Source organism: Protopterus annectens, chromosome 9.part0 (assembly GCF_019279795.1).
Source record: "Protopterus annectens isolate FY-2018-M chromosome 9.part0, PAN1.0, whole genome shotgun sequence".
NCBI classification, from domain to species: domain Eukaryota; kingdom Metazoa; phylum Chordata; order Ceratodontiformes; family Protopteridae; genus Protopterus; species Protopterus annectens.
Genome location: NC_056743.1, coordinates 600,386,276 through 600,413,251, shown reverse-complemented (window position 1 = coordinate 600,413,251; position 26,976 = coordinate 600,386,276). Strand labels below are relative to the sequence as shown.

The window sequence follows — 26,976 nt, the reverse complement described above, 5'->3', positions numbered from 1 at the left end:
TGCCTTAATGGTCAGTCTAGACCAAAAAGATGCTTACCTCCATGACACTATAACAGACAGTCACAGAAAGTATCTAGGATTTTTAGCAATAGGCTTGTACGTCCAGTTCTGTGCGTTACCATTTTGGCTATCTACTGCTCCCCAGAGTTTTCACAAAATTATTAGCTCCTCTGATAGCCCATTGCAGAACTGAGGGTTCATATCTACCCCTGTTTAGAAGTCAGTCTCATTCAAGGAAAATACATAGCTGAGACCCTAGATGCCTTGAATATTACTGTAGACTGCTTTCAGAAGTCCGGTCTCACTTCAAATCTTCAGAAATCACAAACTCTTCCTCAAACAAGGATCCTCTTTCTGGGACGCCTCATAGATTTGGTCAAACAGAATGCCTTTCTTCCCCAGGACAAAATTACTTTCTTGACAGACTGTCTGACCAGTCTGCTTCCAACACAAGTTATTCCAGCAGGGAATTTTTGAGGATGCTGGGGTACATTGCATTTGGCATTCTAATGATCCCACATGCAAAGCTGCACATGAGTAAACGTCAGTGGTTCCTGAAAAATGCTTGGGAACAATGTTTTCAACTCATGGAAATCCTAATGCCTCTCCTTGCATGCCCGGAAAAGGAACTGTTGTGGTAAAAGAACACCATATTGCAGAACCCAGGGGTGAATTTTTATTTACCGGAAGCAGACAAGACCATCACCACAGCCGGTTCATACATACCTTGGGGGTGGGGGGGGTCCACTTAGGTTCCCTGAAAGTGCAAGGCATTTGGACTCCAACAGAGAAAATTGCATATAAATAAGAAGGTACTGCGAGCAGTTTATTTGTCCATAAAATTGTTTCAACAGAACTTCGTTCCAGGGATCCTGCAGATTTGGACAGACAACACCACAGTGATGTGGTGTATAAACAAGCAAGGGGAAACTCTGTCCTAACTTCGGAGCAGCCTTTCCAGTAAAATTTGGATGCTGGCTCAAGAAATTGGGCTAATTTTCATAACTTACATTCCAGGCCAGAAGAATACCCTAGCAGATTCTCAGAGCAGGGATCTTCTAGACCCCAAATGGATGCTGAAGAGAGAAGACTTCCTGGACTGAACTATAAAGTGGAGGGTCCCATTAATAGACCTGTTCGCCTCCCACCACAGCAGCTGACTACAGATGTACTACTCCAGAATTCAACAGACAGGAACTTGGAAAATAGAAAGAGAAAGCTCTTTCACATGGGCAAACTGGTTTCTGTATACATTCCCTCCTTACCCCCAGGGCACTGACATCAGGGCAGATAAAACCCAGCATAATTCTAGTGGTCCCCCTTCTGGCCGATTCCCCCTCCTCCTGACACTAAGTGAAGGGAGATTCCACACTGTAATACAGAAAGTTGATCTCCTCAGCCCTAGCCACCCTCAAGTTAATAGGCTGGAGAGTTGTGTTTGGAAGCAATGAATGCATACTATCCTAAGGACTTCATTCCCATTCTAAAGGAGGCAAGGAAACCCAAAACCAAGAAATCACACCTGGCAAAATGGAAGAGATTTTCCATCTGGTGTTACAGCAAGAGCACCAACTCTTCTCAGGCAGACCTTAACTTGGTCCTGCAATACCCGTTAGGCCTGTTTTAGACAAGGACATTCATATTCCAGTATTAAAGGACATGCATCTACCATATCAGCTTGCCTACAAAGTGTTCCACCTTTCTTCTTGCACCCCTATATGAAACCTTTTCTGAAACATGATTGACTTGAGACAGTCCAAAGGGACCTCATTCCTGCATGGGATCTAAATTGTTTTAGAAGAACTAATATTTCTCCCCCCTTTAAATCTGCTGCCACTGCCTCTCTAAGGATGCTCAATGGAAGACCACATTTCTTACAGCTGTCATAGTAGTTGAGAGTCTTAGAGCTGCAAACAGTCATGTGTAAAGAACCTTGCATCATATTTCACATGGATAGGATAACCCTTAGAACCAACCCATTCTTTATGCCCAAGGTGATGTCAGAGCTTGCTCTAAACCAGGCTTTCCACCTGTCACTCTTCTTCCCTATCCGCAGATCAGGGCTTTATAAGTCCTCCACTCCCTGGATATGCATAGACAGATTGGCTACTATCTAGACTGGGCAAAAAATCCTAATAGAGCAGAGCAATTACTGCTGGCTTTTTCATAGTGTAAACAGGGCAAGCTGATCTCCAAACAAACCATTTGCAAACTGCATTAAGTATTGTTACTCACAACATGGAAAAAGATTCACATGGGTATAAAACCCATTCCACCAGGCATAGGGCAACTGCCACTGCCTTCCTCAAAAGAGTCCCTACGTGGGCCACCCTGAAGCAGAAAACTGGAACTCTATGCACACTTTTACAAAACATTATAACCTAGGCGATGTCTCCATGGCTAGAGCAGGTTTTGCTACTGCTTCCTAGCGTCATACTGATGCCCCATCACCCAGCAGTTGACTTTGGAAGCCTTCCCAAGAATCAGTACTGCAACATTGACTATGGGAAGCATAGTACAGTTGCGTCCTACTTACCATAATTATAGATGTTTGAGTAATTCAGTATTGCAGTACATGCTTCCACCATCCAACCCCTATATCTTCTGATTGCTTGTCTCCCCCTTGCTTGGTACAAGGGATAGACAAAGTTTGTTTTGCAGATAATCCTCTTATCTCCATTGTCTCCTCTCTCCCTTCTTTGGTTCCTTCTCACTTAAATCCAGACTACTGTGGAGGTTGTACTGTACTCAGGCATCAGACTGCTTGTCTACTGCTTAGAAAGACCTAAAGATGGTGCCAACTGACTCCCTTCTTATACCCTGACATCTAAATGTCTGTTATCATACATCCAACAGCTAGGGAGGGTATAAAGACTCTGGAAATCAGGCCGGTTATGAGTTTCTGCATGGTAGGAAGATCCAGGAATCAGTACTGCAACACTGATCTACTCAAACAGCTATACTTATGGTAAGTGGGACGCAACTGTACTTTAGAAGAGGAATAGCCTGGTGACTATCTAGAAGGATTTAACAGTATTTTGAAGTGGGAGGGGAATACCAACTTCTTGGAAAAAAGCAGTGTAGTGGTGTTACCAAAACAGAGTACAGGCCATTTAGATCTAGCTTCATACAGACCCACTTCGCTTTTTAAACCATGGTTATAAAGTATTTGTTTATATTAGTTAAGAGAATGATGTAGATCTTACCGTAGTAAAAGTGTCAATGGATCAATGTGGTTTTGTGGAGAGGAAGCAAATATTTGTTAATATTAATAGAACAGTGACTATCCCGAAGGAAGCAGACAATAAGATAATACCTCTATTATTGGCAAATCCTGATGCAGAGTAACCATTTGATAGATGCAGGTGATATTTTTAATATTTTCAGTCCCTGATAGAATAATGTGGTTAGTAAGAAATATGTGTGAAGGGCAGATACAAGAATTAATATGGATGAGCTTCTGTCTAACAAAAAAAAAAAAAAACAGGCAGGGTTGTCCTCTTTTCCCCTCTGTTATTTACTCTATGTTCAGAGACAGTAGCAAAAAAAAAAAAAAATAAAAAACAAATTCAATGATATAACTAGTGTAGTAATCAAGAAAATTTAGCCTTATTTGACCGTATGTACTGCATAAATTCAGAAAAGGCAATTAAAGTGTTGTGGAACGTTTTAAGACAGTTTTGTGTCTTTTCAAGAAATAAAGTAATTAAAGGCAAAATAAAATGTATAGCAGTAAACTATGCACCCATACATAAATTGTTTTAGCAATATGCATATTTACAGGGGCATGATAAAATGAAGTGTTTAGGTGTATGGATTAAAAATTATTTTCATATGTCAGCTATGAATATGTGGGAAGATTCTGGATTAGAAGATGGTATAAAAATTAAAAAAAAAAAAGGAAGCTCTTGTTATGAATAGTAAGATACAAACAGTGAAAACATTTTTAGTCTTGTATAGGAGGGCAGGCATATTTTTTATGAATTTGAGAAGTTATGGGTGATAGAGTTGAAGGACTTCATTTGGGAGTGGAAGAGGGCAACGGGGCAAGAGTTAAGTGGAGTATATTGATTTTCCCCATAGAACAAGGTAGCTCAGGGTTCTGATGTTATCCTAGTCACCATTCATCACGTATGGGTCTATGATCTGACATTGGAACCGAGCTGGCACACTTAGGCAACAGCTTAGCTGAAGCTCCTCCCCTCCCATAATGCTCTGCTGCCCTCTAACCCCCCCCCCCAAGATCCCGTTTGCTTCTTTAACTGTCAGATGCAGAATGCTCAGCTTCTCCAGGGGGTGGGTTTCATACTACTTTGTAAGTAGGCTCTTTCCTTAGTACTTTTCTTTTACCCTCTCCTTATTTTAAGTTTTTAGTGATGGTGTACTCCGTTAGGTGAACGGTTATGTGCTTTCCCCTCCCTTTGGTCGTTTCAGTTGTTTTGGCCTTTTGGTACTCTTTTTGGTTGAGAAATTTAGTAGAGTAAGACTTTCTCTTGGTCACTATTTTCTGTCTTGTTGTTAATTTAATGTTAGTTTATTAGTCTGTTTGTTGCTGTGTGGGACGGATCTTTAGTTCTTAGCCCTCTTGGCTAGTTGTCCAACTCCTCTCTGTTCTTTCCCTTCAGCTTTGGTTGCTATGTCTAAGAAGCCCTTTGGGTTTAAGAGGTGCGTGTTTCCGACTAACACGAGGAGTGCCTGTATTGTCTCTGCGCTTCCCACGTAGAGGTTGAGTGCAGCATTTGTGCTGCATTCAACCCCAGGGTCATGGTCGACCGCAATAACAAACTTCTTTTAAAGGGCATGGTTCAGGGAGGTCCCTTGATCAAGGAGTCCTCCACCAAGGCGGGGCCCTATGGCCATAAAAGAAAGCCTCCTTCCTCAGGGGAGGTTTCCTCCAGGAAAGCTAGACTGCCGGATCCCAGATCCCTAGATCCGACTCCAGCCTTAGCGCTGTCTGATCCGAGAACTTTTAGAGAATCGACTCCCGAATCCAGGGCCTCCAGTACTGGCCCTTCGGATCTGAAAGTTTCAGGTTCTACTCGCAGATCCAAGGCCTCCGGGTTGAGCCTTCGTATCTGAGCCAGAGCAGACCTGTCACGGATCTGATTCCTTCGGATCCAAAGGTTCGAGAACTATTTCCTCAGATCCTCATGTTTCCTCAGATCCGATATGGTCGGATCCGAGATCCGTGTTGGATCCCATTCTGGTTGAGAATCTTCCCTTGGATCCTGCGGGAGGGGAACATTTGTTCACCCCTCTGCGAAGGACCCATTCCCCGGACCAATGGAGAAGGCCCTAGGGGTCCCAGCACGGGTCTCCAGCTAGGTCCTCTGTTTCCTCCCGATCCTCCAGGACAGGATGATACGTTCCTTTTTGAGGGCTCAAATCGAACTGGGGATTTTGGCTTCCCCAGCTCACAGAATTACAGAGCCTTCTCCCACTCCCTGATAACTTTCTCCTCATCCGACTTCCCACTGTTTGGATTTAGGGTAGCTGCATGGAAGCGGTGTTGGTTACTGGGACTTTTCTTATCCCTACCCCATCCAAGATCCGAATCTGTGGCCAGTTCTGATCCCCGGGACAGGTGAGGCTTCCGGTCCGGGTTATTGCCCTGGAGTCTGTGGGAGCTGGTTTGGGTCCAGCTCTTTCGGACAGCTCACTGCCCCTTGGTGCATCGGCTCTTGATAGCTCTGGGCATTCCCTGGTTCTGACAGGGTCTGCTCCTTCCGCCATTGTAGTGTTGTCAGTGGAGCAGGATGAGGGGGCTTTGTCCAGTCCCTTCATGTTTCAGGTGGTGGAAAGATCTGTCTACTACAAGAGTAGCTTCTCCTGTGCACTGTGCTTGATCCCAGCCGCAGAGTTTGAGCAGTCCCTCTCATCCTGCTCCTGGTCAGCCCATTCTATCTAGCCTTCAGGAGGGAGTTACCCCGATCGGGGTCCCCACCTCTTCCAAGTTTTCTCCTGAGCCTTGCGCAGAAGTCGTCTCTGGGAAGAGGACATGTAAGAGGAGACATCTTGACTCCCTGTTGGCGTTTCTCACGGAGGACATAGATATTGATGAAGGGGACAGGTCCCCAAGGTCACTGCCTGATGATCTCTCCTTTGGAGACATCCTGGAGATTCATAAGGCCAAGGGCGGTTGGTCTGCCCAGCCACCATCCTCTGAGGAAGCTGTGTTTCTGGAGGCTTTCGGTATGGGCCCGTTTACTTCTTGGGTATCCCTCCTGCTGACCTCTTGATCAACCTCATTGCCAGCAGGGTTTGGAAGGAACCCAATACAGTGGAGCCAGTACCCAAAAGATCAGACCAGTTCTTGAGCCCCCCCCCCCCCCCCCCCCGTTGGGCAAGTTTTTTTGGTCCAAGGCAGTTCCAGTGGATGGGATTGTGGTAGCTGCCGCCACCAAGAAAGAGTTGGGACAGAGTTCATCTGTCCATTCTCCCAATTATGAATCAAGGACATTGGCCAGATTTGGAAAGTGGGTGTTCACATCTGCTTCTTTCAGCCTGCGAGTACTAAACTACCTGATGCATTTTACCTGTCTCCACAGGGATTTGATAAAGAAGCTTACCACTTCCCTCTCATAGTCCATGCCTGCGGAGGACTTTAAGGCCTTTTCTCCCAAGCTGGCCACTTTCACGTCCATAGCTAACTCGTCCATGAGAGTGATATCCAGTGCTGCAGAGGGTTCCTCACAGGTGGCGGGCACAGGCATTGCCGTCAGATATTATGTCTGGCTGCATTTATGTAGGTTTACAGAGGCCTTTAAAGCGTCATTCACCAATGCCCCCTTCGATGGTTCAACCGTCTTTGGACCAAGTGTCAAGGAAACTTTGACACGCAGTGAGCAAGAAGGGAAGAGACTGTCGGCCATATGGATCAAATTCTCTACCCCCCCCCCAAGGCCCTTTTCCAACACTCAACTGGGGAATAAGAAGATGTGGTTCCATAAGTCACAAACTTCCTTTCAGGAGGCTCAAGAAGATTCCTTTTCCAGGGGACGGTAGAGAGGTATCAGTGGTCAATGCCACCCTAGGGGCCGAGGAGGCTCGCAAAACCAGGTTTACAGGGGGCCTTTCTCTGAGAAGCCCTTCCAACGCACCTGAGGCATTGCCTGGCTGTCCCACTCTGGAGGTAATTGGGGGTTGTTTATCCTTGCACCCTTTGGCCTGGGCAAACATTACAACCGATCAATGGGTGCTAAAAATTATATCCAGATGCTACTGTATTCCCTTTTCCGACCCTCTGCCAAAAAGCTGAACTCTCCCCAATGTGCTCTCCTGTCAGAGAGAGAGAGAGAGAGACAGTTTAGAGGTGACCAACCTTGTTCAAAAAAGAGCCGTCCAAAAGGTCCCCTTAGGACAGAGAGGATGTGGAACTTCCAATTCTTTTTGGTACCAAAGAAAACAGGGGTCCTGGGTCTGATTCTGGTCCTCAGTTAGTTGAACCTCTCAGTCAAGAAGTTGAAGTTCTGGATGGTCACTGTACAGTCCATAGTGCCTCTTCTGCACAGAAATGACTGGATGGGCTCTGTGGATCTCCAGGACGCATACTGTCATATCAAAGTAGACAGGCGGTCCAGGAGATTTCTCCGCTTTTGCATAGCAGCCAATCAGTTCCAGTTCAGAGCCCTGCACTTTGGACTCATGGTGGCAGTGGTGGCAGCTCATCTCAGGCTGCAGGGATTCAGGTATTTCCCTATCTCAACAACTGGCACCTCACAGCTCCCACACAGCATCAGCTGGGGGAGGACCACATGCTTTCTTCTTCATCTCTTCGATCAGTTGGGGATAACGGTGAATATTGCCATGTCTTTTTTGACCTCATCTCAACAGCTGGAATTTATAGGGAATCAGTTGGACACAACCTCGAAGATTGCAGCTCTTCTTCTCCACCGAGCACGTCTTGCTCAGTCTCATGTAAAATCTCTTCTGGAGAAAACTCGCCCTCCAGTGTCATTTATTCTAAGGGCTCTAGGTTTTATAGCTGCAGCCATTTATGTAGTCCCAATGGCCAGGTATTACATGAGGGTTCTACAGTGGACCCTGGCAATTCATTGGTCTGTTATGTTTCTTCCTCAGTCACTCCCTATAGAACTCACTCCAATTTGTTGGAGACATTTGTCGTGGTGGATGCATTCTCCAGGCCTCCTAGCGGGCAGGTCTTTTTCTTCCCTAGCTCCAGTGGCCACTGTTACCACGGACGCTTCTCTCCTAGGGTGGGGGTCATTTCCTGGGGAAGACTGTCTAAGGGACATGGTCCCAGTCAGAGACCAAACTGCACATAAATGATCTGGAGTTGAGATCAGTCCTCCTCTCACTGCAAGCTTTTCAGAACTGCCTTCTTCCAGGTACAATAACATTTCACACAGTCAACATGGCTGTGGTGCATACAAGATACGTGGTACATAAGCAAGGGGGCACACGTTTTTATCTGCTTTGTCGTGAGGCCATAAGGGTTTGGAGCGTCCAGTGTGCTTGCAGACAAGCTGAACAGGGCTATTCTGACCCCTCACGAGTGGTCCCTGACACCATTAGTGGTGAAGCAGATCTTCCATTGGTGCCGTCAACCGAGCTGCGATCTGTTTGCTTCCCCTCTCAACCACAAATGCAGCAACTACTTCACCCTGATCCCCTCAAGAGGGGATTCCACCAGGAACACACTGACTCACAACTGACCTCCGGGTGTACTTCATGCTTTTCCACCCTTACCCTTAATTCCAAGAGTTCTTCAGAAAGCAAGATGCCTCAGGATGCAGTTGATCTTTATTGCTCCCTTCTGGCCTCGACAGGTGTGGTTCCCTCTTCTACGGTCTCATCTGAAGCACCCACTTTGGGTGCTCAATTCGGTGCTGGATCTGATCTCCCATCTGTCTATCTGTCCGCTCCCAAGTTTGCAGACCTTCCGTCTGACAGCTTGGTTTGTCCAATTCCAGTGATTCTTGCTAAGTCCAGGCTTGTGTTCCCTGTGAAGGATATTATCCTACTCAAAAATCTTCTACCAAGAGAGTTTACAGAAGTAAGTGGAGGAGATTTTGTGTGGGCTAAAATTCAGAATCTGGATCCCTTTTTGGCGCTCTTTCTGACATATTTTCCTTTTCCTGACTTCCCTTTTTCAGGAGGGTGTTAGCTTCTCTACGATCAAAGTTCATTTGGCAGCAATTTCTAATTTTCATTTCAATAATGAAACTACGTTCTCTTCTGGTCTCTGCAAAGCCTTCTTGAAAGGTGTCTTCTTTTTGCGTCCTCCACGCAAGGACCCTTCTCCACCATAGGAACTTTCTCTGGTGCGGCAATCTCTAACTAGGCCCCCTGTTGAGCCTGTGGCATCATGAGACCTCAAATTTCTTTCTTGGAAGACTGCCTTTTTGGTGACGATCACTTCAGCAAAAAGAGTATCAGAATTGCAGGTTTTTTCATTAGGCCTCCTTATTTGATATTTCATAAAGATAGTGGCCTTGAAACCCAACCCTTCCTTTATGCCAAAAGTGGCCACTGAAGCAAACTTTAATCAGTCTATCCAACTCCCAGTGTTTCTTAAGTATGCCATTAAGGGGGAATACATTTTATGTACTTTAGATGTTCATCGACAGCTTTGTTTTTATTTCCACAGAACTAAGCTCTTTCATCTCTCAGACCAATTGTTTGTTGCATTTTCAGTCAACCGGAAGAGCCAAGCTGTTTCTAAAATTACTATTTCCGCTGAATTTCTTAGTGCATTTCTCACATATACTCCTCTTGTGTTACACCTTTGCCTGGACCAGTTAGGGCTCATTCTACCACATCAGTGGCCTTCTCAGGTCATCATTTCCTGGATGACATTTTTGCAGCAGCCACTTGGTCTTCACCTCATACCTTTATATATCTCATTACAACTTGATCTAGTTTCTAGGGGAAGGGCTTCCTTTGGCTTCATTGTTCTTCGGCATGTCCTTCCATGAGGCCACCCGAGAATGTTTGGTAGCTGGGGACTGTGACTTATACTTGATGAGTGGTGATTGCGATAATATTACCATAACTTTGTATCTGTGTTATCCGTACTCACCGTTCATCACAATCCCACCCTCCATCCCCCATCCTGAAGGATTGGCAGGACTTTAGTGGACCTTGTTGGGTGCAGGTCTTTTCTGTCTGTTTTCTTTCTCCAGGGTAAACTCCATCTGAGGGGTTAGAGGGCAGCAGAGCATTATGGGAGGGGAGGAACTTGAGCTAAGCTGTTGTAGAAGTGTGCTGGCTCAGATCCTAGACCCATATCTGAATGGTAACTACGGATAACACAGATACCAGGTATGGTAAGTACATAACTATTATTACCCAATTTAAAATTAATCTCCTTCCTCTTTGAACTGGTTCTCCAGCTACTTATCCAATAGATATAAAGCAGTAAAATGGAAAAAGACCACCTCCTCATTCCTTAATACCCCAACCGGAGTTCCCCAAGGTTCCATACTGGGTCCCCTCCTCTTTAATATACTTATAAATGATTTCCGCAACTCTATCTCTTTCTCTAATATCATCCAATATGCAGATGATTCAACTATTATCTGCTCTGCCACATCTATCCCTACACTCCTAAAGCTTACTCAAGATGCTTTTTCAACCACTGAGCAATGGATGAAAAGAAATCACCTAGCACTCAGTGCCTCTAAAACCAAATGAATATGTTCATAGGTTCATACCAGGCTATCTGCCCTAGGGCATTTATAAGCCTAGCTAGAGTGTGTTTGGCTTTCGCCACCCATTTTAAATTAATTTTGCTATGCCCTTTTTCGAGGTTAGTATACTGTGCCTCTGTCTAACAGTGACACAGAAGTGATACCCGGGGTAAACCTACGATCTCCCATCCACTCATCAAGATTCCTCTTGAAGAGAGTCAATGAGGGACTCTGCCTAACCTGGACTGGGATTTTATTCCAGAGTGAAGGGAGCCTCTGGGTCATGAATCTGTCCCTCCAGCATGTCCTATTTATTTCAGTGCTGAGGTTCAAGTCTCTCGAGCGCGTAGCTCGATGGGATTTGGATTTCTTGAGGTTCAGCATGTCCATTAATTCCGGGTTGGACATGGCTTTATACGTCAGGCACAGATCGCCTGTGAGCAGGCGGTATGCCGCTGAGTAGAGCTGGAGTTTCTTTAACCGGGCAGCATATGGCATCTGTTTGAGCCCTTTGATCCTCTTGGTGAGGTACTTTTGGGGTCTTTCCAGTTGCTGCAGGTGTCTGGTAAGGTACATCCCAAAAGGGGCATTGTACTCAATTGTGGACCTGATGAGGAATGAGTAAAGAGGCACGATGACCTCCCCTGATCTAGATGTAAATCCCTTCATGATTAGGTGGGCTATATAACATGTTTTTCTAACCACTTTGGCCATGTGGTTGTCAAATGAGAGATTGCTATCAACTTGGGTCCCCAGGTCCCTAATTACTTCTTGTGTACTTAATGGATTACCACCTATGTGGTAATTTGTGGGCACTTTGTTTTTGCCAAAGGGGATGACTATACACTTTTTGGCGTTTAGCTTGAGGCCATGGCTCTGGCACCAGTTGTCTGTTTCTATGAGGCCCTTTTGGAGGATGCTTGTGTCGGCTGGAGAGTGGATTATGGCGCCCAGTTTGCAGTCATCTGCAAACTTGGTCAGCCACAGTCCTTCCGTGTTGGCCTGTACCTCCGAGAAATATATACCAAACAAGACAGGTCCCAGGACTGAGCCTTGTGGGACGCCACTTGTAACTGGTTTGGAGTCTGACATGGCTTCAGCAATTCTAACCATGTGGGTTCTGTCCTTGAGCCAGTTTGCAACCCATCTAGTGACATAGGGGTTTATATTTAAGCTGGTGAGCTTATCTATAATGTCCGAGTGGGGTATTGTATCGAAGGCTTTTGCGAGGTCCAGGTAGGCTGTGTGGACCACCTTCCCCTCGTCAATGGCCTTGGTGACTGTTTCAAAGAAATCAACCAGGTTTAAGAGGCAGGATCTGCCCTTAACAAAGCCGAACTGGGTAGAATCCAGTGTCTGTAGGTCCCCAATATCTTTATTTATGAGGTCCATGATGATCCTTTCCATAACTTTGCAGACCAAGCTAGTCAGGCTTATGGGGCGATAGTTTCCAGGATCTGTTGAGGCGCCACCTTTGTGGAGAGGGACCACTGTTGCTGTACGCCACTCTTTGGGTACATATCCTGTAGTAAGGCTGAGATTGAACAGTAGTTTTATGTTTGGGTTTAGCTCTTCTTGGAGTTCATGTAGGACACAGCTTGGGACACTGTCTGGTCCCATTGATACTGTGTTTTTTGCTTTGGAGAGGGCAGCTCTTACCTGAGCATCTGAGATGTCAGGGGGGCAGCATTCTGCTGGGACAGATATTCGCCCTTTTGGTGGGGAGGTGGGGGAGAAGTTTGTGCTGAACCTGTCACTAGGATGTTGGCAATGTCTGTGGGTTCGGTGTATTTTTTGTCATTTTGGACTAATTCTGAGCATATCTGGGAATTCCCACCCAGGTTCCTAACATAACTAAAGAAAGCCTTGTGATTATCCTTAGTGTCCTGTGCAATTTTTCATTCGAAGCTGGCCTTAGTCGATTTTATGAGTGCCCGTAGTTTTTTGCTAATACTGATCAGCGATGCCTTCCCTTTTTGGGATTTTGCGCTTTCATGTAGTAGCTTCCTCTTTCTATTGTATAGTTTGTTTATGGCTGGGGTCCACCAGACAGGACATCTGCCTTTGGAGGATTGAGTCTTGGTTTTATTTGGGATTGCATGATCCATGCATTCCTGAAGGTGTTCATAGAATGCGTTTATAAAGGATTCTGCGGTCTGGGCCATATTTTCCACAGGCCCGGGGGCTTTGAAGGATTCCACCTTGGTTTTGAGGAGTGTGAAGTTTTTCACTGTGGTTTTCTGGGCAGGGGATGGGGTCGGGATGTGAATATCCAGTGAGATTAGTTTATGGTCTGATTTTACCAGTGAGGGATACACTTCTGGTCTGGAGCATAGAGTCCCCATGTTGGTGATGATCAGGTCCAGTATGTTTTCCCCTCTTGTGGGAGTGGTAACAAGTTGTTCCATAGCATTTGAGTTTATAAATTCTAGGAACCTTTGGGCTAGGGTGTTGGAGCTAGAGTAATGCTCCCAGTCTATGTTTGGGTAGTTGAAGTCGCCCAATATAATGGTGTTTGGAGAGACCTTCATATTTTTCAGTGTTCTCAGGAAGGCTGAGAGGGGTTCCTGGGTTTGAGAGGGTGGTCTGTAGCAGGCTATAAACTGGAAGGCAGTTTTACCCACTGTTAGTTGCACATGGATAGTCTCTGATGCTTCGTGCTGTGCCACCAACCTGGAGGTGTGGGGTATCTCTGACGAATATTGATACTCCCCCTCCTTTTGTGGTAATTTAATGGTATTTACTCCTTTTGTGGTAAATTAATGCTATTTACTCCCTTTTGTGGTAAATTAATGGTATTTACTCCCTCTAAAGTCACCTCTTTCGATATAAACACATTCTCTATTACTAGTCAAAATAACACACCTCTGGATCTGATGTTAGAGACCAAGTTTCTTGGGGTCCAAATTGATAGCCAGCTCAAATTCAACTCCCACTTACAACTAAATATCAAAAAACCCATCAAAAACTAGGTATGCTCTACCGACAAAATCATTACCATACACCTGCCACTAAAATCACTCCCTCTACTTCATTTCTTATCCCCTCCCTTCTCTATGGCGCTCCACTCCTAACTAACCTACAATCCTCTCTGAAAACACAACTTTCCTCTTGCTACAACAAAATCGCCAAGTTCGCTACCAGCCATAAGTCCTCCACCCACCACTGTTCCTCTCTCCAAAAAGCAAAATGGCTAGAACTATCCAATCATCTCACCTATACTCAACTAACTCTTGCACACAAGTTCATTTTTAACCCCTCCCTCTGTCCCTGCCTTTCTTCTGCCTTTAAAATGCACCTACCTGATAGAGTATTAAGGTCTAACAACCAAAATCTATTAGAAGTGTACAAACCAACTCGTCCCCCAGGCAAAAACCTTCTATCCTGTAGTCTATCACGTCTCTGGAACTCCCTACCACCATCCATTCGTACCACCTCTAACCGTTTTATTTTCAAAAAATCTCTTCATTCACATCTAGTATCCCAGTGGGAATGCTCCTGCTCCCTCCCCACATAACAAACACTGGAATTTCCATCTTCCTATCTCCCTGTTTACACCAGAAATGTTCCTTTATCATTTCTCCTAATTCATACATTCTTGCCATTCCTATGCTATTGCAAAGAATGCACTAGGCTGCACCTCTTAAGTGTATGCTTCCTAATATGTAATGGCTTCTCAGTATTTACTTTGCAATGTTTCTTTTGCTAGTCTGTATCATCTGTAAATTTCATCACTAGTCTGTATTAATTGTAATGTTTGCTGTACTATTTGTAATGTTTGCTCGAATCTATAACATTTGTAAAATTATCATCTATAACCTATTGTAACCTAGATTGTTTTGGATCTTTTCTCCCCAGGACTCAATTGAAAACGGGTTCATATTGGCCCGATGGACTATCCTGGTAAACCAACTGCAAATAAATAAATAAATAAAAATAAATTAAAAGGTACTTTAATGCTGTGCAGTTAAGACGTGTACATAACTCAAGCAGAATGTTATGTAAAATCAAAGTAGAGAAGGTTGATGAATAATGAGGTTGAGAGAGAGAGAGAGACACTAGGATTTTGGATGCAAGTCTGTCCCTATGGAGAATGGTAGCAACCATATAAAATACTATATTCATAAAGCAGCAGAAAGTATTCTAAGAACTAAGCCAGAGCAGGAGTGAAGAAAAGAGATTTTACCACGAGGGATGACTACAAGTGTAGGAGTGTAGAAAACAGGCAAGAGGGCTGAAATTAGCAAATAACCCAAAGAATTGTGAGGAAGTAACACACAAAGGAAAGGTATGAGTGGGATGAGGATAAGCAGGAGTTTAAATTGCAGGTTTTATATTACCTTCCCTGTCAGCAATTGATAACAGAGTGCAGGCAAAGAGGAAGGTATGGGAGTACTTAGTGAAAGACCTGCTTTTTTAATTGAGTCTAGAACAAATTATGCTGTTAAAAAGGGAAGTTATTAGGCTGTTTTAAGTACTGCATAGTAATTTTAAGAATATATCAGATGATGTGGGGAAAAGAGAATAGAAAGTTACATTACAAAAGAACAATGTTTAAAACATCTGTAAGGATTCTAAATGTACAACAAAGTCTGGTATGTTTAGTGTTTTTAAATAAAACTGTTGAAAGTGTTTTTATATCTCAAGAAGACTTCTGAGGATTTTTCTCCAGGTAGATGGCAATTTTTGGAGATATGAGGAAGAGAAAAAAGTTGCAAACATTTTTTGGGAATGTGTAAACTGGGGTGAAGTTTAGAAATTCGGTACAAAATACAATGACAAGAATTTTGGGGCAAGCAAATTGTAGTAACTAAGAACATAATTATTTTGAGCTGAGATTTAGGATCTGACTTCCCTGGACATAGTAAAGCCTTACTAAGTGTAATGGTTTTGGTAGCCAAAAGAAAAAAAATTAATAGAAAAGGAAATCAAAATGTAAACTGAACATAATGGAAGCTTTGACTATTTTAAAGGAAGTAAAACAACTGGAGGTTGGATCTTTAGAAAGGGAAGGAGCAAATTTCATAGAAATAATGGAAGTTTATGGGAACAGGTCATAAAGAGTAATGCTCAGGTAGAGGAATGAGGTTTAAGAGAAGCAAGAACTGGGCAGTTTTGTTATGTTGGAGTAGATGAAAATTGTTAAGAAAGCACACGAATACTGCAAGATAGAAATAATGGAAACTTCTTAAATATTTTGTATTGTATGGAGACTTGTTGCAGCTCAAAATGTGGTGATTTGGTTAAGATGTTTAAAAAAAAAAAAAAAAAGTCCCAGTATGGCAGGTAGTGTCACATGAATGCATAAAGTTTTGAGGACCCCCCCGAAAAAAAAAGTCAAGGAGTGTAGCATGGGTCTTGGAGCCTGGATGCAGAACTACAGCTCTGTATCATTGCTTCTGTTACTGCTGTTTTATCTTTTCAGAGGCAGAAGTGAACCAGATGTCACATAGTTGGATCCATGGTGTATAGACCCAATTTTCAGAGTAGTTCTTGCATCTCTGACAGCTGTTCCTGTTTTTGATAATTTTATGCATTCCAGATGACACCTGTAGCTGAAAGAGTTCATTCTTGAAAATGGCTTTTTTTAACTAAGTGTGCATGCATAATGTATTCCCTCACAATGGAAACATTATATGTTAAGGTTTTGTTGATAAATTGCTTTCCTGGAATATTAACAAGTACAGTTGTTAATAAAGGGCAGATAAAGCAGCTCCTGATCAGGATGAGCAGACTGTGTATGGCCATTGGCATTAACATTTGGGAGCAGGTACCTCCAGTCTCTGTTTCAGGAAGAGTTACAGCTAGTGCTGTGGTGTTTTATAAGGTAGCACCAGCAGTGTTGGTCAAATTTCTGGAAGGGCACAAGCTGTACTTGTCATGTTTTGTGAGGGGGTACTAGTAGTACTAGTCATGTTTGAGAAGATGTCACTAGGAGTGTTAGTAATTTTTCAGGAAGTGGTATGTATACTGCTCCTCAGGTTTTGGGAGGGGTCATTAGAAGTTCAGGAAATTTTATAGAAGGCGGTATGTGTAGTGCTGCTCATGTTTTGGGAGGGGGCGGGTCACCTGGAGTGCTAGTAATTTTACATGGTGTATGCAGTGCTGCTCATGTTTTGAGGGGGGGGGGGTCACTAGGAATACTAGTAATTTTACAGGAAGGTGGAATGAGAACTGCTGCTCATGTTTTAGGAGGGGTCACTAGGAGTTCTAATAATTTTACAGGTGGTGATGTACACTGTTGCTTATGTTTTGGGAGGTGATCAGTACTCGTCATATATTGAGTGGGGCATAAGTGGTGCTTTTCAAGTTTTAGGAGGAGGCATAAGCGCTGTTATAGTTAGGGTTGGGGTCACCAGCCTCAGTCATGTTTTTAAGGGGGTGTGTTTTAAGAGAGTCATAAACAGGAATGGTCTAGTTTTTGGGAGGGATACAAGCACCATTTTTTGTTATTTGGGAGGGGAACAGGCAGTGCTGACATGTTTCAGGAAGGACAGAAGCAGTGTCTGTGGCTGGGGGGGGGGCACAGGCCATCCTGGTCATGGTTCTGGAGTGGTACCCTCCATTAGTCACTTTCAGTACCAGTAAACTTTCACAAGACATTACTTTATTGTGCATTACAAATTCAAAACCGTAATTAAAACAAAAAAGTAACAAAGCAAAATAGTTGAAAGAAGCTTAATGTTGATACATAAGAATTCTTTAGTAGCTAAAATGGAAATGGCATTCAAAAACAAAGAATAAAAAAGCATTATAATACAGTTCTCAAGATCTTCTCAGACATGTCACAGGATTTATGTGACAGCGCTCATCACTCATTTAACCAAAGCACTAGGTCAACCTTGTTCTAAGAACTTACCAAATCCAATAAAGGCCATAAAGTATGTTGTCCACTGAAATGTGTCCCAGAGCAGTCAAATCTGAATAAGCTTTTATTTGATCTCAAACACAGTGAATTCCTGAACAAAGTAAAAAAATAAAAAAAACATGTTCATCTGTCTCGGTACTCACAGTGAGCATAACCTGCTCTTTATACAGCATAGAACTGTTGATTGGGAGTTTACAGTAGAAGATTGTCCAAAAATTCCCACATACGGAAGTATTACTTGATATACAAGAGATGGTGTTCAGTATGATCATCACTGAGGTCAGTGACATTATTAACACACATCTTCCAAAGAATTGTCTTATGAATTTTCCTGTGTAACCCCCCCCCCCAAAAAAAAAGTTTGCTTCATCCTCTGAAACCTATCTTCCCATATCGAATGGTATTTTACCTTGAAAAATGTACTGATGACAAAGACCATCAAGAAACAAGATCAGGGCAAGGAGAGAAAAAAATAGATGACATATGAGATGAAACACAATAACATGAATTGTTCAAACCTCACTGGTGTTCCTTCTGATGCAACTTATCCTTTTTCAGTAGGACAAAATCTGTTATTTCAAAGAGCTAGTTCAAATCCCACACCAAAGAATTCAGGTAATTACAGAGCAGGATGTGCACCAGACAAGTAAGAGCTGAAGACCAGTGTTACAGATTTAATTATACTTTTTTACCATAATGAAGACCTTTGCTATTTATAACATGTTTCTCATACTGGAGCGAGAACAGAATTTGAATTCAAATGCCACCTGACTGAGTTTGACTTGTTATCAGTTGTTGATGTTGCATCTTTGGCAGCAATGAGCAAAAGCTCCTTTCTCCAGGAGGAGCAAGCTCTCCTGCACCGTCAGTGTGGGAGCTAACCTCCACATTCCCAGTCTGTAAATATACTGCCTCCGAGGTTGCACAAACTCCAAATATATTTGCAGAAACAGTACGTGTCTGAGCATCTCACACCGTTTTGCAAAAACCAGATGTTCAGCTGAAAGCAGGTGAGCCACAGGCAGACAATTACTGAGTGAGTGAAAAACAACCAACAGAACTGTTTCCACATGGTCACCAGGCTTTGAAAAGTAGTACTCAAGAAAGAAAGCCTGTCCTTTGCAAAGGGAATCCCCATAACTATTGTGGTTCCACTAATGCCCTACATTTTAGACCTAGTCAGACCCAAGCATGCCATAAGTAAACAGTCTTCCACACTACATTAAAACAAAGGAATAATAGCCCAGAAGACAATAAAATATCATCTGCATAAGAAAAATTAAAAGAATCATAACTCCAGAGGAACAGTACCACTGCCATGGAAGATGGTAGGGCATGGAATTTTTGACAGCATTCATCAAATGCTCAAAAAGAATCAGACTGTGCAAGGACAGCCTAGTTTAATACTCTGAGATCTGGAAAAGGCTTTGCCAACATAACTGTTAACCAAATGATTAACTGATATCCTACCATACACTAATGACAAAAAAGGCAACCTAGGCCCAGATGTTCTTCATGTTTCACTGTTGCAGCTATTACCTTTGGGTTATATGCTTGCAGTAGCCCTCAGTCGGCCTGATTATCAAAGTCTTGGGTCCTGCATCGGTTGCTGTCTCATCTTCCATGACGTCAGGTAGTCAGGGATATAAAGCATGCAGTTGACACCATTACCCCAGTCTTTCTTGCTGTGCAGTGCCCGAAGCAGAAGCAGTTCGCAAGTGCCGGTCAGCCGACTCCTGAAATTTTCGTTTTCGAGTTTCAGAAAAGAAGTCTTCAACTAAAACTAAGTACCCTGTTGGGGAAACTTTTTCTTGCTCTAACTGATGTCAGTAAAAGTCAATAATTGCATTTCTTGTGGAAAGCAAATACCTCATAAAGATTTTCATTCATACTGTATTCCTTGCCTAGGCCCTGACCACGACGTACCTCACTGTCGGCTTTGTGCCTTATTTAAACCACAAACTATTCATCGTCGGTATATTTATGCTTCTAAATATTTTGGTACTTGGTTCAATTATCCAGATATGTCTTCGGTAAGCCACCTAACTAATGACATTCCAGAAAAACGCAAAGATAAAGACAGAGACAGGCGTCCCAGGTCCAAAGCTGCCGACAACGCTTCTCCTAAGCTAGCCGCCAGTTTGCCTGTACTCAGTGAGGCACTATTGCAGCCCCTGATACCCGCTACTTCAGATTCGCAGGCCTCTACTGAGACCCATTCGGAGACTGGTATGCTGTGAGATGCTTCAACTGTGGAACCTGCGGATGTCTCTACCTTGGATGGCTCCGCAGCCGCTGTGCAGGCACCGGCTTCTGATGGTGTATTCAGGCCTACTGACTTGCATATTAAACCGATGCCATTTTCTTCTTTATGGCCTAAAACTCGAACCATGCCTAGAAAACCGACGCCCAGACCGCATGGTCAGACCTCTATGCCTAAAAAACAAATGATAAGAATGGCTGAAGACTTTTATTACTTTAATCAGGGGAAGCCATCCTTCCCCATCTAAGAGACCTAGGACTGAATTTGCTTATGATACTTCTGACCAGGATTCTGAAATTTCTGTTTCCTCTGATGACCAGGATTTACCCTTATCTACCCATGAGGATTCTGATTCAGAGGACTCTATTCCCTCTGCTTCCCCCCCCAGAGGATTTTTCTTTTGGTGAAACCTTGCATACTCTTAGGGAGCATTTTTACTGGGAAAGCCAAGATTACTCTGATTCTAAAAAGAGGCTTAGGGATTTCTTACACCTTCCCCAACACAGGCTTTTAGCTATCCCTGCTGTGCTAGACATTCTTGATGATGCCTTTTCGGAATCTAGCTTGGCCCCTGACTCTTTACCTCCTGCTCCTAGAAAACCAGATAGATATGACAGGGTTCCTGACTTTCAAGTACCTTTTTAAAAATCCTACTGTGGATCCTGAGACCATTTCACAGGGACCCACGGGCATTAAGGCTACTACTGCCAAAAGTCCTATCCCCTTTGATAGAGATTCCAGGGCCCTGGATAGATGGGGTAAGAAGTTATACACCTCTGCAACCTTGGCCATTAGGGCCTTAAATTGCTCTTTTCATATGTTAAAGTATCAGCAGCATATTATTGGATTGCTTAAACAGAAAATGATGATGATTCCTGACTGTGCTGAAAAATAAGGATTTACAGGATTTAATGCATTCTGCTGAACAGGTTGGAAAACATACTTCGCAATGTGGTTTTGATTCACTAGAGGCATTTTGCAGCGCTGCTGTCACCGGGTCTGTACTTAGAAGGCACGCTTGGCTTAAGGAGCAATCTTTGCCAGATCATGTTAAAACTAAATTGCTGGATGCTCCCTTAAATCAGGGCCGCCTGTTTGGCAACAAAGCAAAAGAAGTTCTTAAAAAGATGGAGGAAAAAGCTAAATCTATGCAAACTGTATTTCCTACAAGTACAGCCTCCAAGATTTAGTAGGCATTGGCCCTCTAAGAATTGATCCTTTCCTCCCTCTTCCAGGCCTTCTCAGTCCAAACCCAGAACCAGCAGAACACCCAGGTTTCAGTCCCAGGGTACGCACAGGACTAAGCAGTGGGGGGCTCCCACTTCCAAATCAGGGAGTAGTAAGACTCACCCTTATGGTAAGTTGTCTCAATGACTTAACTTTAAAACTTCCAAGCACTTCTCAACTGACTGCTCCTTTAGGGGGAAAGATTGCTCTGCAACAAAAAACTGGAAACTCATTACCCAGGACAAATGAGTTTTAAACAGTTTCCAAAGGATACAGATTTCACTTGCACATGTTATCAACCCCAAACGGTTGGCCAGATCTACCCCCAAATCACTGGGCAGAGGCTCAAAAGCAAGTACTCTCTCTCTTAAGCTTAAAGGCTATTCAAACTGTACCAAAAGAGGAAAAGGGACAAGGTTTCTACTCAAGACTTTTCCTGGTACCCAGAAAAGACAACTCTTGGCGTTCTATCCCGGACCTTTCTATCCTAAACACCTTTTTGGTGATTCCAATATTCAAGATGCTTACTCTTCACCAGTTGCAAGGATGCCTGGTTGGCAACACTGGATTTAAAGGAAGCCTACATGCACATCCCAATCAGGGAATCTTGCAGAAGATACTTACGCTTCAGAGCAGGCTACATGCACGGTCAGTTCTCTGCACTGCCCTTTGGCTTACCTACTGCGCCCAGGGCATTCACAAAGTGCTTAGCTCCAGTCATTGCTTTTTTCAGGCAAAGAAATATTTAAATATACCCATACCTAGAAGATTGTCTAATTCAGGCAGAAAGCCAGGACTTACTTTTGAATCATCTGGCATTTGTACAAAAGGAGTTAACTTGCCTGGGGGTACACCATAAACTAAAATAAATCACATCTTGTACCCTGTCAGAAAATTCTATTCCTGGGTGCAAGCTTGAACACAACTTCCCAGATGGCTTTCCTCACGCCAGAGAAACAAATTAATTTGACAACTTACTTTAAACTAATGGCCACAAAAACCCTGCTATCTGCAAGACAAATACTACAAGCCTTGGGGTTCATGGCCTCCTGCATTCTACTAATTACATATGCAAGACTGCATATGAGGAAACTACAGTGGTATCTTAAAAGCCTGTGGTGTCAACATTCTCAGGATCTAGAAGCAATGATTCCTATCATTCCTTGCCTACAGTTAGAGTTCCTTTGGGCAGAGGCCTGCCACCAAACAAAGGATTAACATTCACTCTACCCCCTGCCACCCAAACCCTAACAACAGACGCATCAGACTATGCATGGGGGCTCACCTGGCAGGTAAGTGCATTCAGGGCAAATGGAATCCAAGTCAAATGCACTTGCATAGCAATCAAAAAGAAATGTTAGCTGTACAGAATGCTCTGACAGCCTTCAAGGACCACATTCTTCCAGGACAATTAATGTTAAAGATGGACAACACCACTGTTATGTGGTACATAAACAAGCAGGGGGATACCCATTCATACTCCCTCTGCAGACTAGCCATGGTTCTGTGGAATACAGCCTTGAGCTACCAGGTGCATCTACAGCCTCAATTCCTGCCAGGAAAACTAAAGACATTGGCAGACGAACTAAGCAGAAATCTCATGGACCCACACGAGTGGAAACTGGAACCAAAGACTTTCAACATGTTGATAAACAAATGGGGGAGCCCAGATATAGACCTGTTTGCCTCCTCCCAGGACTACCAATTGGACAAGTTCTGCACAAGGACTCCCCACAAACAAGCTTGGAAAGTGGATGCTCTGTCCTTCAGCTGGAAAAATCTATCAGTTTATGCCTTTTCTCCTCTGTCTCTCCTCTCCAAAGTACTACAAAAGATCAAACAAGACAAACTAAGGACAATATTGATTGTACCAGACTGACCATGCCAACACTGGTGTACCCCCTCTTGTGCAGTGTGTCACTGGCAGTGGAGCCAGCTCCATGGCACCTGCCTCAGACCCCTACCCTGCTGTCACAGCAGGAGAGCCAGATTCTGCACCCTCAGCTTCAAACCCTGAACCTGGCAGCCTGGCTAATTACCTAATCTCTCTGTTACCATCCCTCAGTAAACAAGTGTTGGATGTCATTTTGGAGGCAAGGAGGCCTAGTACTAGAAAATCTTATGCTGAAAAATGGAAAAGATTCTGTGCCTGGAACCAAACTCAAGGGATGGGTACAGCAGCACCAAATTTACCTCAGATTATTCAATATTTAACTGAGATGCTTCGCAAGGGCCTTTCTTTTTCCTGCATCAAAATTCATGCCTCAGCCATTTCAGCTCATTACAACACAGAACCACCACTCTTCTCTCATCCACTGCTCAAGCAGTTCCTCAGAGTGGCCAAAAACTTGACCACCCAGGAGAGCCCCAACTGCAGCCTGGGGCCTAAACTTTGTATTGGAAAAACTCACTCTTCCTTCTTTTGAGCCAGCTGCAAGTGCAGAGTTAAAATTCCTTTCTTGAAAAAACAGCCTTCCTTTTAGCAATCACTTCAGCAAGAAGGGAATCTGAATTACAGGCCCTTATGGCAGTAGAGCCTTTCATCATCTTTCATGCGGATAGGGTGTCCCTCGGGACCAATCCCTCCTTCATGCCCAAGGTAGTAACCAGTGTGGCTCTTAATCAGTCCATTCATTTGCCAACCTTCTTTTCTAATCCACAGAACAAAGCGGAACGAATACTGCACTCCTTAGATGTGCACAGACAACTTAGATTTTACTTGGACAGGACTAAAACTCTCAGAAATCTGAACAGCTGCTGGTTGCATTTGCTGCAGGGGCAGAGGGGAAGGCCATTTCAAAGCAAACCATTTCTAAATGGATAGGCCATTGCATTCATTTCTGCTATAACCACCATGGAAAACCTACCCCACAGGGGAAAAGACCACATTCAACCAGGGCTGCATCTACTTCTACAGCTTTTCTCAGAGGTGTCCCTACCAGGGACATCCTAGAAGCTGCTACCTGGAGTTATGTACATACCTTCACCAAGCATTACCATTTGCCACTTTTCTCTAAATCCAGAGCTGGCTTTGCTACTGCAGTCTTGAAGGGCCTTATAGCTGGTCCTAATGATATCTAATTTCCTCCTCCCATCGTTAGCATTGGGAATCTACCCAAATGTGATGACTGCAACAGTGAAACATGAAGAATATAGTACAGTTGTGGACACTTACCATAAATGTAGATGTTCAAGTGAATTCACTGTTGGAGTCCTAGTTACCCTCCCTCCAGCCCCCTGACTTCTGTTGGCTATACCTCTATTCTTGTTTACTATGCTTAAAGCTTTTTCCTGTATTTGCTTTTTTGTTGGAGGTGTAACCTTGTATATATATTTGCTTCCCATTTTGGGGGCACCTGACATCTGGGGCAAGAAAAACTGAAGTAATGGTATTGGCTGCATGCTTTATACCCCTGACTACCTGAAGTCATAGAAGACGAGACAGCAACCGACGCAGGACCCAAGACTCTAATAATCAGGCCGACTGAGGGCTACTGCAAGCAGATAACCCAAATGCGATGACTGCAACAGTGAATACACTCGAGCATCTACATTTATGGTAAGTGTACACAACTGTACTTTCTTTAATAATGAAACACCTATAAATGCTGGGAATAGAAGCTTAGTCACAGGTCGTCTTTTTGTCATTATTAAAACTGCATCTAATCTGCATTCTGCATTGTTCTTTTCAGTTTTTGCAACCACTGCTCTTGTCTAAAAGGTACTAGTAGTGTTATAGGGAGGGAAGTGTCTACAAGGTACTAGTAGTGTTATAGGGAGGGAAGTGCAACAGCAGCATTGGTAAGGTTTCAGTAAGGACACCCCCAGTTTCAAGGACATTTCTGTGGCTGTCCTCAAATCAGGGTATCTTTTTGCCTCTTGTATTTTGTGTGGGGGAACATCAATCATGATATTTTAGTAAAAGCGTTTGTTGAGGAAGAAGTTCAGGTTGAATGGAGTGTAAGTTATAATTGAAGGTAAAACTGAACAATAACCATTGAGTCTATAAACAGCAAGATCAACCTGTTAATGGTGTACATGTATGGGAATTGACAGATTTAAACAGATGCAGCAGAGGTAGAGTGGAATACCCTGAGTGTTATGTTAAGATCTCTAAGCTTGTTGATGGGCATTGTGTAGTAGAAGAGGGGCAAACCATATAATGTAGCAATCATGGTGGTAGTTGGCAGTTTGAGGATTCACTGGAAACACCTCAGATTTTGTATATTCTTGCATCCATTCAAGTCATAACAATGGTGTGCATCTTTGTGTGTGTCACTGCCTTGCATTTTGCAGTTTAAAAAGCAAGGCACTGCACAGCCACCATTGACTATTCTGTTTGATCTTGTACACTTCTATAGTTGGAAATAATCATCTTGCATATATTTGCTTAACAAGAGCAAAACCACTCAAGAGACTCGAGGAGGAAGTAAACACCACATGAAACGGTCACTGGTGGCCCCTGCCTTTTGCTTGCACAGAAACAGGCTCTCACTAATGGAGCCCTTCTGTACCAGGTACCATCAAAAGATGTTGGCTTTGCAAATAGCCACCCGAACAATAATTACAGTAACATCAGTAATAATAAATTATAACAGAAAACAGCGGTATGAATACTTATGACTTTTTTCCTACCCCACCTTGTAATGGGAATACAGCAGTGTGTGGTGGTCTTGTTTTGTAGAATTCGCTTATTCTTGTGTCCATTAGGTTTTTACTGGGAGTTTTGCTACCATCCCATATCCCAAAGATATGGCGTTAATTGAACAGCTTGCCCCATGTTTCTGCTCTATGGCAGACTGGGATGCTGTTAAGAATTATTTCCTCCCTTACAACCATTGCTTTTAGGATGATCTCTGGCTGCATTTAACACTGAATTAGATAATGCAGTTGTTGAAGATGGGTGTCCTTAAAATATCTTGTTTAATATAATACTTTTGTGTAATGTTGAGGAATATAAATAGTGGTAATCATTGAATTAAAATGTTATTTTTTCCCTTCAAGTTTGCATCCTGAGGCATAACCACACAGATGCCTCACAGAGCAGCACAGTGAAGCATTTCACATGTTTAGGAACTACATGTGCAGTTGAACTTAACATGGACAGTAGCTCCTATCCCTTTAAGCTGTCAATATAAAGGATTCAGTTTTCCTTGTACCAAAGGCTATCATATGTCATATTTTGAATTTAAATAAAAGTGTAATACTTGTTTGTATAGTTCTATTTTGTGCAGACGTTATTGATGATCAAATACTTAATCAGTGGAAAATTTTCATTTTGTGATGCAAGTTTTTTTTATTTTCCTTTTGCAGCTTTGGAACAATTATTTTCATTTAGCAGTTGCCTTTCTTACTCATGAGTCTTTGCAGCTGGAGACCTTCTCTGAGCAGAAGTGTAGTAACATCATGAAAAGGTAAGCTTTATTGAATATTATTTGTGATGATGAAATTTCAGTTTGATGCCCAGTACAGTACAAGATAGTTTAGGATGAAAAAGTTTTATGCAGTAGAAGTATGGGAGTGAGGGGTTACCTTTGGTCATCCTAACAAATTGTCTACAAGTTGGTGAGTCGTGATCACAGATAGTGACTGATAGAGATATGAAAACTTGGGTTAGTAGAGTTGCCAGTGTGTGTAATAAAATATGATGGCTGTGTATGGTTTAATCACTTTGTCTCAGTTCCTTACATTAACTTAAAAGTGTCATAGAAACACTGGTGTAAATAATGAGTGGTGTATAATAGTTCAACTGGAAAGGTATTTGTTCCTTAAAAACAACTGCATACCAAAGTAAGCATGAATGGTAACTGGATCTGACAGTTGTGTTGTGTCTGATAAGTTGCTGTTTAGACTAGCAACAACTCGTATTTGCCTTTAATGTTATTCTGCTTATTTGTTTTAAGGTATGTTTTTAAGTAATAATTTCAGTTTCTTCTGATTACATCTTATATCTAGTGGGGGATTTT

General features: G+C 43.1%; 1 protein-coding gene across 1 annotated transcript in view; it reads left to right on the top strand.

Moving 5' to 3' along the window:
• Positions 1–26,976, top strand: part of DOCK5 (dedicator of cytokinesis 5) — a gene marked incomplete in the record, with an annotated part of 3,482,443 nt that overhangs the window by 2,530,738 nt on the left and 924,729 nt on the right. Inside the window, 1 exon segment of the mRNA XM_044083155.1 lies at positions 26,324–26,424. Within this exon segment, the coding sequence (XP_043939090.1) occupies positions 26,324–26,424 (101 nt within the window).